This window comes from Pelophylax lessonae (assembly GCF_965119305.1).
Source record: "Pelophylax lessonae genome assembly, chromosome: 4".
Lineage (NCBI taxonomy): Eukaryota > Metazoa > Chordata > Amphibia > Anura > Ranidae > Pelophylax > Pelophylax lessonae.
In genome coordinates this window covers 579,050,205-579,062,243 of record NC_138771.1, presented here as the reverse complement: position 1 = coordinate 579,062,243, position 12,039 = coordinate 579,050,205, and the positions used below count along the sequence as shown (strand labels likewise).

General features: G+C 46.3%; 1 protein-coding gene across 1 annotated transcript in view; it reads right to left on the bottom strand.

Annotated features, from left to right (window-relative positions):
* EVI5L (ecotropic viral integration site 5 like) overlaps nt 1–12,039 on the bottom strand; it is a 147,270-nt gene that overhangs the window by 77,877 nt on the left and 57,354 nt on the right. Inside the window, exon 5 of the mRNA XM_082253297.1 lies at nt 7,159–7,233. Within this exon, the coding sequence (XP_082109423.1) occupies nt 7,159–7,233 (75 nt within the window). The remainder of the gene's footprint in view (nt 1–7,158; nt 7,234–12,039) is intronic.

Sequence of the window (12,039 nt, the reverse complement as noted above, 5' to 3'; positions counted from 1 at the left end):
CCAGAAGGCCCAACCGGTGCCAACCAGAAGTCTTAAAGGCTCATCGGACAAAAGGATGAGACTCAACTGAAAACCCAACAGAAAAAAACCCTCGAGGTAGACCACCGGTCTCCTCAAACAGCGGCCTGCAGAACCTTGCGGCCAAAAGAGGCATCCGCCGATGCCAGCACATCAACTTTATAAAATTTTGTAAAGGTATGAACCGACGACCAGGTAGCCGCCTTGCAAACCCGAACCACTGACGCCTGATGGCGGAAGGCCCAGGAAGCACTAAGCGCCCGAGTGGAGTGCGCCTTAACAGGGAACGGAGGAACCCGACCCTTCATAGAATAAGCCTGTACCACCGTCTGTCTGATCCATCTGGAGATGGTCGCGGCAGACGCAGGCAACCCCTTTCTAGGGCCATCCGTGATCACAAAAAGTGAATCCGTCTAACGTAAAGATTCCGTAGTAGTCAAGTACACCCTGATCGCCCGAACTACATCCAAGGAGTGTAACGCAAACTCCTGAGGATGACTGGGCTTAGGACACAGGGAAGGTAACACAATATCTTCATTTAGATGGAAATCTGAAACCACCTTAGGAAGGAAGGATGGATTCGGACGAAGAACTACCTTATCCCTATGAACCACCAGATATGGGGAACGACAGGACAATGCGGCCAGTTCTGACACCCTGCGTGCAGAAGTGATAGCCACCAAAAAGGCCACCTTCTGGGATAAAGTAAGCAAGGGAATCTCCCTAATATTTTCAAAGGGAGGTTTCTGAAGAACCGACAACACCAAATTAAGATCCCAGGGCGGCAAGGGTGCGCGCACTGGCGGAGCCAGGTGCCGCACCCCCTGGATGAAACTCCGCACCAAGGAATGAGTAGCCAGAGGCCTCTTAAAGAAGATTGCTAACGCTGAAACCTGACCCTTGATAGTGCTCAAGGACAGTTTCTGCTCAACCCCCTTTTGCAGAAAAGCCAATATTCGGGCCACCGAGTAGGAACGTGGAGGAAACCCAAGGGATTCACACCACGCGATATAAGACTTCCATGTGCGATGATAGACTTTTCTGGAAGTCGCTTTCCTCGCTTTAATTAGAGTAGGAATAACTGAAGCTGACAAACCCTTGGTCTTCAGCACCTGGGTCTCAACAGCCAGGCCGTTAAAGCCAGCGATCGTAAAGCAGGATGGAAGATCGGTCCCTGAGTCAGCAGATCCTCCCTGAGAGGAAGTCGCCAAGGGACGTCCGCGACCAGTCGGACTAGGTCGGCGTACCAGGCCGACGAGGCCAGTCCGGAGCTACCAGGATAACTGGAATTCCCTCCACCTCTATCCTGCTAAGAAGTTTTGGCAGCAACTTGAGAGGAGGGAAGGCATACAGTAGCTGATACTGCCCCCACGGGGCGACCAGCGCGTCTGCGGCGTCTGCTAGAGGATCTCGGGAGCGAGCTACAAACCTCCGCACCTTCCTGTTGAGCCGAGATGCCAACAGATCCACATCCGGGGTGCCCCAACGAAGGCACAGTTGGTGAAATACCTCTGGATGAAGAGACCATTCCCCTTGATCCAGAATCTGACGGCTGAGAAAATCTGCCTGCCAATTCTCCACCCCTGGAATGAATACCGCGGAGAGGGCTGGAACAAATCGTTCCGAAGGATGCTGGCCACTTCCATGGCCGCCAGGACACTCTTGGTGCCCCCCTGGTGATTGACGTAAGCCACTGCCGTGGCATTGTCCGACTGGATCCGCAACGGGCTGCCCGGAGCTGCTCGGTCCAGTGAATCAGACAAAGTCTGATCGCTCTCAGTTCCAATACATTTATCGGTAACCTGGATTCTTCCAGGGACCAGAGCCCCTGAGCAGATCGTCTGCCGAGAACCCCACCCCACCCGGATAGACTGGCATCCGTGGTGACAATCGTCCAATAGATTGGAAGAAATGACTTCCCCTGACTGAGCATTGGTGATCAAAGCCACCAAACCAGAGATTCCCTGGTCCGTTCGCTCAGCCGGATCCGATTGTCCAGGGAATCGGGATTCCGGTTCCATTTGAGAAGAATCTCCTTTTGAAGTATCCGGGTATGAGACTGGGCAAACGGTACTGCCTCGAAGGAGGCCACCATCAGTCCCAGAACCCTCATGCGAGTCCGCAGGGAAGGCCAGTTGACGGTCAATAATAACTGAGTCGCCGACTGAATCTTCCGGAGTTTCTCCACCGGGAGAAACACCTTTGCCAAGGATGTATCCAAAGTTAGGCCCAGATAGTTCAGTCTCCTGGTGGGAACTAGGGATGATTTCTGCCGGTTCACCAGCCACCCGAACTCTTCCAAAGAGATCATCGTGATCTCCAAGTTTAGCAACAGAGCCTGCGGAGACTCCGCACGGAGTAGAAGGTCGTCTAGGTAGCCTAGAACCAAAATGCCCCTCTGTCGCAACAGTGCCAAAACTGGGGCCAAGACCTTTGTAAAGACCCGGGGAGCAGAGGCGAGACCAAAGGGTAACGCCGCAAACTGATAATGGTTCTCTCCCATGGAAAAGCGAAGAAAACGCTGATGTCCTGCGTAAATGGGGATGTGAAGATAGGCATCCTTGATGTCTATGGATGCCAGAAAATCCCCCTGATGCAGGGAGGCCACTACTGTGCGAATGGACTCCATCTTGAATTTTTGCACCTGGACAAAATGATTGAGTGCTCTCAAGTCCAGAATTGGACGCACCTTGCCCTCTTTTCTGGGTATTGTGAATAGGTTCGAATAGAACCCCTGAAAACGTTCTGTCCAAGGAACGTGGACCACCACTCCTTGTTGCATTAAATCCGTCACTGCCCCCCGCAAAGCTTCTAAGCGGTCCGGGGATAGTCGGATATTGGAAGGGAAGAACCGCACCGGTGGAAGTGATCGAAACTCGATCTTGTATCCCGACCGTATGACCTCTTGAACCCATTTGTCTGGAATCCTGGAGAGCCATGGGTCCGGAAACCGGTGAAGACGTCCCCCCACCCCAGATATGGGTGGGGGCGCACCTTCAGGCTGTGTTGGTCTTATCTTCAGGTCTGGCAGGGCCGAACCTTTGTTTACTCGACTAGCGCCCTTTGAATCCCCCTGGGGGGGCTTTGGAGGATTTCGCCTTATCGCCCGCCCCAGAGGAGCGAAAAAACTTCTTATGAGCGAAAAAGGAAGGTCCCCGTCTGCGACACGGTGCTTTCCCCTTAGTAGTCTGTGGTAAAAAGGTGCTCTTGCCACCAGTGATACCCTTGATGATCTCATCCAAGGTGGCACCAAACAGGTGATCCCCTTGAAAGGGGAGATTAGTCAAAGCTTTTTTGGAAGCTTGATCCGCCGACCAGCATTTTAACCACAGCATACGCCGAAGGACCACCGCCGAGATCGATACGCGCCCCATTAATGGAGCGGCGTCCAGGGCGGCGTCACAGACAAACTGTAGCGCTTGTACCATCTGCTCCAGCAAGTCCGATACTGCCGGGGGGAGACTTCTCCCCTCCAGATCTCGGCGTAACAACATGGTCCACTCTGTCAATGTTTGTGCAACCAGAGCAATGGTGAACACACTGGCCTTAAGGCTGACCCTATCAGGGAAAATATAGAGCGGGATATAGATTCCGCTTTACGGTCCACTGGATCCCGAAAGGACGGAGCGTCCTCCACCGGGATAACCGTAGCTTTATTTAATCTGGAAATCGGTGAATCCACCGACGGTGGCACCGTCCATTTATTAAGGAGGGATTCTTCAAATGGATAGCGTCTAGAAATCCATTTGGAAATACCAGGGGCTCGTTTAGAACGGACCCATTCTTCCTTAATTATATCTTGAAAATATTTGGGCAAAGGAAACACCTTTGCCATCTTGGTAGGCTTGCGAGTACCAAAAGCAATTTCAATATCAACTGCTTCCGTAGGTATAAGCTCAAGTCTTAAAGTTTCCCGCACAGACACAATCAGTGCGTCTACCAACGCTTCATCCTGCGCTATAGCAGAGGGAGAAATGTCTTCCTCGCTATCCGAGTAGATGGGATATGAGACACTAGCCCCAGAAGAGAGGCCTGCAGCTGCTGTGACAGGCTCAGAATCTGTATCTGAAGTGTCAGATGAAATAGGGGTAGGCGGGGGTCGCTTCTTTGCGCCTCGTCCCTGACAGGCCACCTCCACCCGGGATACAAAAGACTCCAAAACCGCTGACAATGCATCAATAGTTAGTGGGGAACTGGAGGGTCCTGCGGCCACCTCGAGGGGATCAGGTGGGGATACATGTGTAGCAGGTTCCATGACAATTCCAGGAACACTTGCCAGCAACCAAGGATTGCAAAAGGAAAAAAACGTTTTTTTTTTGTGTAATCCCCCAGCGCAACAGCGCCCCTCAGTGTCACCTGCTTCGGACCCCCACAGAGAGAGAGAGAGAGAGAGAGACCCCAAGGGCTCACCACCTGATGCAAAGAAGCTTCTACCGAACTGCTCTCAGCGCTGTCTTTACAGAACAGGAAGTCTTGTGGATCGATTTACCCGGGTAAAGGAGGCGGCTCCGCCCCTTTACACGCCTTCTGGCACTCCCACCGCTACTCCACAAGGTAGCTGGGTGTATCCAAAATGGCCGCCCCCATGCAGGAGACATTAGGCTACGCCAAAATGGTGGCTCCGTGCGGCCTGCAGAAGGATGGCGGTCCGTGTGGCCTGCGGAAGGACGGCGGTCCATGCAGATGCATCGCTATGCGATAGGTAGGTGTTTAGATCGTATCACCCCTCTGCATGGCTGTTTCAAACAGTAACGCCAGCGGCGCCCTGTCTCCATCCCTGACTGAGCTCAGACATGGCTTCCTTCCTCTTACAATGCAGGCTCCTTGCAGTGACTCATGTAGATAGTCAGCTCCCAAACCAAGCCTCCTGGAGTGGTATACCTGCAAATAGGGAGATATGTGGAGTGTGTCACAGGATAGAGGGGAACCCGGGATCATGAGGGTCCGACCATCCACAGAGGGGCCCGCATCCATTCCCAAAACCCGACAGGGGGAGAGGGGGAACATTCTACTCACCATACCGGAACAGGCGGGCACCCACTCCTAACAGAACCCCTCTCCACCGAGGTGGGGGGGCTGTCGACCAATACGGACGCCGCGACTCAGTTTCCGACTGGTCGTAGGCCTCCTGGCGAGACGTTTAACTCGCAGGGCCAGTCCCCGTCCAGTGGGACTATGTCGCGGCCGACCCAGCGCGGAGCTAGGGCCTGCACGCGCTCGTAGGCCGGCTGGGGTGACCACTGGATCTCAACATCCAGCCCGTCGCCCAGCTCCAGCATAATTGCTTGAAGATCTCACAGGAACAAAAAACTGGAGAGAAAAAAGCTAACTAAAGAAGATCTAAAAAAGCTTGCCAGGACCAGAGATCCCAGCAAGGAACTTAGGTCCTTACTCCTGACTAGGCAGAAAAAAACTGACATCCTGTAGCAGGAAGTGAGAGGATATACCCTATGGGACTGCCCCTAAGGTGTGGCCAGAACGTTTTTCCTGCCTAGTGTCCTACTCCTGTAGGGGGCAGTATAACCCTACTGATATTAATCAAAGAGGACTGCGTCTGTCAATGAGCGACAGAGAAAAGACTTTTGTTAAAAAAGGTATGGAAGCTGGTACAATATTGTTAAACCACGTCAAAAAATGTATATATAGTTTCATCCAGTCACTTTTTATCCCTCCTGAATAATAATTACACAATTCAATTATCTACAAGCATATCCACAAATCTTCCATGTACACAGTGAGGAAGAAAAGATTGTCCTCAACGCATTTCATAGACTACATCAGCCACTTCCTCAGGAGTATAACATTGTATGCATAATTTACCATGTCACCAAGGAAAAGCCAGCCATAGTTAAAAAGCACACATTGGTGACAGCAGCCCAGGAGATGAGCAACCCAATACCCCCAGTTGGATCAATGCTGCCTCTAAAGCCTCGTACACAAGCAACGATTATCGGCCGACCGATCGTCCGACTTCTGTCCAAGTTGTGTTTTGTTGGTTGGAATGTGCCTAGACTGCACACAAATTTTCTCGGCCAACAAAATTCTACTTCAGAAGTGATGTCATGTGTTGTTTTCTTTTCTTTGTGTTTTTTCTTCACTGAGCATGCCCAGACTTGCTTAGCAGATTTTTCCCTGTCGAAATCTGTACTCACGAAAATCGGCCATTGTGTTGACGGCCAACAAAAATTTTATAGTCTGCACACCAGATTTTTTTCGGCCGAAAAGTCGGAGTTGGTGGTCGGAAGCATCATACTAACAAGCCGAAAATCGGCAGATCAGACGTTGGCCGAAAATTCCCTGCCAATTTTCGACACGTGTGTACGGGGCTTAAGAAATAACCTGGACAGCCAAAGTGTAAACAATTTGTCCAACCACACCCCATACAGATAACACAATTGTATGTCAAGATCCTTATTTATTGCCTTTGGTATTACACCCAAGTTTCTATAAGTCGGGTAAGTAATCTGCATCATAACTGGTTCCTTCCTTGTTCCACCATATTAGTAAATTGTCCCCAAAATTTTCACCATAGTCCATACTCCTATAAATGGAGGATGGAAAACACAAGGGGAAAGAGGAACAGTCCTTCAAGGAGAGCAACAACCAAAAGGAAGTCCATCCTACCAAAATGTATTCTTATGACAACATCCTATGTTTATGATCATGCATTAGAATTTCCCCTGGATAAAAATGGCTATAAATGCAATTCACCAGATATGTGCAATATATATATATATATATATACATTTAGAACTGTACAATCAGACTGTAATGGGTATACTGAACCTAGATTAGTGGCTGTCAACCATGGGGCTGTGGCTTCCTATCTGTCCCGACAGCTGCTGATGCCACACCAGGTTCAAACTGGACTGCTGGAGGATCGAAGATGAATCAAGGGACTATTCTACCCTGGGAGCCATAATCTTTTTCCCCCCTTTTTTTTTTTTTTTTGAGGCATGAAAGGTTTTGGACGAATTTACAAGGCACTGGCCTCTCTAAGGCTGAGAACCACTGACCTAGATAATTTGTATTTTATGCGATAAGATTTTTATTATATATAGATGACAATACAAGTCCAATTACAATGATGTGGGATGCAGCTTCTGTATAATATGATCTATAGAATCTGGACAATTTTACCTGCATAAGAAGAAGGCCCACAATGAAGGCACTGCCCTGGCAGTAACCCACTTCCCGGTCTATCAGTGAGTATGCCTGTGGAAGAAAGGAATACACATCTACATAATTCAGGGTCATAATCTTTGCCCGTAAAATCAACTCAAATTTAAAAATTGTGGTCACATTAACCTTCAATGCAAATATTACACTCCCTATCCCATTTTTTTTTTTTCTGCAGCTAGATGTCCTCAGGCTAATTGCCAGCATCATTATACCCACTTCCTCTGAGCCCAGGTCATCCTGAACCCACCCCTAACCTGTAATTGGATAGTAAAAGGAGAAGCAGCACAATTATAAGCTCATCTTTCTGTCACTTTGCTTTCTCTCCCAATCCGCAAGCTTCTTGTAAGCACATGTACTTACTATACACTACACTGGCTCCTTCTATTGGTTCTTCCGCTCACATTCTAGGCCTGCTGTACAGAGGCTACAAGAGGAAATACCAGCTTACATTTAGGTACTTACTGCTTGTATTCATACCATGCATTTAAAGATGTATTAAAGTGAAATTCCAGCCTCAACCTAACTACTCTTAAATGTGTCTCTTCCCCCCTCCGTCCTATAACCTATGCTGACTAACCTGTGTTACTTACCTATTCTCACCCTGCAAAAATCCGTCCACGTGATCCTCTGTGTCAGTCAACAGCTGCAGGGGAGAGGAGAAAGCGATTGACAACAGCTGGGAAATCTGAAAGCAGTGACTTCATTGTTGCTGATGTTCCCTCCTCTCCCTTGCAGCCACCGCTGGCTGACACAGGGGATCACGTGACCAAAAATAGGTAAGTATGTAAAAAAACACAGATTATTTTAGCATAGGTGTTAGGAGGAAAGGGGAGGGGGGCATTTTTAGAAGTACTTAGGTTAAGGCTGGAATTCTACTTTATTGATTACAGAGCTGCATTAGTTTGTGTCATTTATATCTGCGTAGAGTTCAGCTTCAACTTCTAGGAATAATCCTTCTCTGCAGAAGATTAGATAAGAACTGCCAGTGTTGTACATGGAAGTAATGATACCCGAGTATCTGGGGAAAAATGTAAAAGGGACTTGGCACAGCTGCAAACATATTCCATACAAGGTCTGTGCCATCTTAATATTCACAACAGTTCATCCCGCATGCAGCGCAGTGCTTTTTTTTTCCTGCATCAAAAAAACATGGAACGTATGTTACATGGGTTCCATTGGTATAGTTCACACCAGTGCAGTAAGGTACAGAGCATTACAGTGCCAGAAAAAAATAAATAAAAAGTACAAACATGCTGCTTTTTTCCAGCACAGAACTGTACTGGAACACATCACAAAAGCATCAATGCACTGGACCCCAGTACACTAACAGAAAATAGGAAAATAAATTATTGTATCTCCTCTTTTGCTCCTCTTCTGGTCTCATGCACATCTGGACAAGATGGGCAGACCATAGAAGGCTGTATCTGGACACGGATAGGCTCCATTAACAATGGCTGTACCCAATAGCGCCTTCTCTTGCGGGCATGCAGTCTCAGCAGTGCAATGGCCATACACCATGAATAAGCCTGCCAGTGCCATCTTCTCTACACAGCACCACACAAGGGACACTTCCAAGGGATAAACAGAAAGTGATCTGACTGGAAAATTGGCCTGGAAGAATTGTCTTAATGAAAAAAAAAATTTTTTGCAATTAAAAAAGACCCCCAACACACCCCCAAAAGGAGGAGGAAAAAGAGCATCTGGAATGCAGCCAAAACGCATTAAAAAAGCTTATGTAGAAACGCATCTAGAACGGATCTGAAGGGCGTTTTTGTGGTATTAACTGGCCCTGAAGGTCTGTTAAGACTGAGGGGGGTCTTTTATTTATCCAAGTAGGGTTCTAAAATGTGGTTTATAAATAGATTTATAGATGTCAACTCTTTTAAAATACTGAAAACATGATTATGTTAACTTTGATATTCGTACAGAAATAAAATGACATTTATTGTTACTAAAAATATATACAGGAAATCTCTGTGCTACTGTCACACCCTTATACTGTCCACCAAGTGTAAAAATAAACACTACCAACTCCTACACAAAAGTGCACTAATTGTTCTTAAGGAGCTGCTACCGCACAATCTGAACACACATACAAGTGCACCTCATAAAATTCAAACATCATCAAAAAGTTAATTTATTTCATTAATTCAATTAAAAAAGTGAAAGCATTTCTTTTAAAAATTTTGTCGATTATGGCTTACAGCTAGTGAAAACCCAAAATCCAGTATCTCAGTAAATTAGAATATTACATAAGACCAATAAAAAAATAAAAACGTTTTTTAATACAGAAATGTTGGCTTACTGAAAAGTACAGTGGATATAAAAAGTCTACACACCCCTGTTAAAATGTCAGGTTCCTGTGATGTAAAAAAAAAAAAAAAAAAAAATGATAAAATCATTTCAGAACTTTTTCCACCTTTAATGTGACCTATAAACTGTACAACTTAGTTGAACAGCAAACTGAAATATTTTAGGGGGGGGGGGGGGGAAGTAAAAAAAAAAAAAAAAAAACTATAATAATATGGTTGCATAAGTATGCACACCCTTAAACTAATACTATGTTGAAGCACCCTTTGATTGTACACATGCTTTTGGGAGACTTCAGATGCGTTTTTGAAAAATTTAGCCAGACTGATTTTTTCTCCATAAGAAAAGGCTTTCGTCTTGCCAGTCTACCCCATAGCCCAGACATATGAAGAATACGGGAGATTGTTGTCACATGTACCACACAGCCAGTACTTGCCAGATATTCCTGCAGCTCCTTCAATGTTGCTGAGTAGTAGTAGGTAATTAAGTGAGTGTAATCTAGGTACCGTAAGTATCCGAAATGTATTCTCTTATAACTCTCCAAGGTATTGTAAGTAAAAGTATTACCGGTAGATGTATAATCTTCTCCCGCTGGCTGTGCGGGAATCCTGTACCATAGCTTTGGCTACATAGTATACCGCACTGAGCCAATCACTGTGAACGATTTATTCTATTATTGAAAGCAAAGCCTGCTCGGATTGGTGGAGTCAGAGAGAGTAACATAATCCCGCCTCTCTGACTCCGCCAATCTGAGCAGGCTTTGCATTCAATATTAGAATACATCGCTCACAGTGATTGGCTCAGTACGGTATACCGTATGTAGCCGAAGCTACGGCACATACCGTATACCGGTACAGGAATCCCGCACAGCCAGCACCTTGACAGGAGCGCGATATACATCTTTAGCTCCTCTTCACTGTATGTCCTGTGCTGGAGAATCCCCTGGTGAGTAACTGTAGGCATCTACAGATTTCCATTTTTCTAGGTATCATGGAGATCTCGGACACTCCTAAACATGAAGGAGCAGTCATCAAGTTCCTTTTTGCAAATTTTTTAAAATGTATTTTTCATTGTGTTTTTTGCATGACAACACAAGAAATCAAACAAAAAACACAGCTATAGTGGTTACCCGTGACAATTATACATTGTGCTCCACTCCGAAACCCGTCTAAACCAACATTAATGCTCAATGTAAAAATCCAAATGACAATAACGACAGGGGCCAGCAGACCAGTATAGTACAAAAGGACATCTACCAGTAATACTTAGTACTTACAATACCTTGGAGATTTATAAGAGAACACATGCAGATGAATAGGACACAGACAGCCAGGGCTTTCATAGATTACGGTACACTTACTTAATTACCTTTGGGATTTTTATGCCTGGCGTATATGGTGTTGCCTTGCTTTGCTTTGGAAGGGGGGTAGTCTTATACAGCGAGTATAGCCCAAAACCTATGTTTAAACTTGACAAGTAGGGGGTGGTCTTATACGCCGGAAAATACGGTATGTTTTGGGACACTGAAGGATCTATACGTCTGTCAATTTATTTGGATCACATAGAGTTTATGGTACACTATCTGCACACGTGTTCTATTTATGATATGCACGTTTTAGGCTTGTGGTTCTCTAAATGTGCTGATGTTGCAGTATATGTGTTTTCTTTCTATCTATCTATCTTTTTATAGGATTGCACATCCGTTTGTTGTTGGTTTTGAGTTTTAGAAGCACTTCACTATTTGTTGATACTATCAAGAAGAAGCGGTGATGTAATGACAATAAGTGGTTTGTGTTCATTTCAGATATTCAAGCAGATATAAACCCTAACAACACACTTCCTTTATTTATTCTCTTTTGATTAGTTAAGGAGAACCTGACGCCAACATTAGTTTAAGTACAGGCACTGAAAAATCTAGTTTAAGAGCTGGTTCACACATATGCGATGTGGGAACCCCTTCGAATCCACTGTGGTTTCACACATCACACTCAACTCACAGGCAGTTCACACTGCCATATGCGAATCGTTGGGGGTGTCAATACAAAGTGAACGACACCTCAAGATCATTTTGCATATTGCAGTGCAAACTGTCAGTTCGGACATGAATTGGATCGCATAGGGGTGAATTCTGGTGCAGACCAAAAAAAGGGTCCTGTGCGACTTTGGGCCGAATGCGATGCGAATTCCGCCATACAATCTGTATTGCTGAATTTGCAACACACAGACATCGCATGTGATTTGCAGAGCAGTGTCTGACATCAGCTTGCCGGTTCACATATATATGAACTCCAGCTTCAAGTAGAATTCAAGCCTACATCAGCCTGTGTCAGCCAGTGGAGAGGGAGCCCCCAACGACAACTGGGAAAGCCAAGAGCGATGACGTCACCCATAGGCTCCAATGGTGCAGCAGCTGTCGACGGTCCCTCCTCTTCCCTGCAGACACCGCTGGCTTAAACAGTTTTAATCATAGTTAGTGTTAGGCTGGAATATCCCTTTAAGACTTGCATTTACTTTGAAGATGCAAAAGGA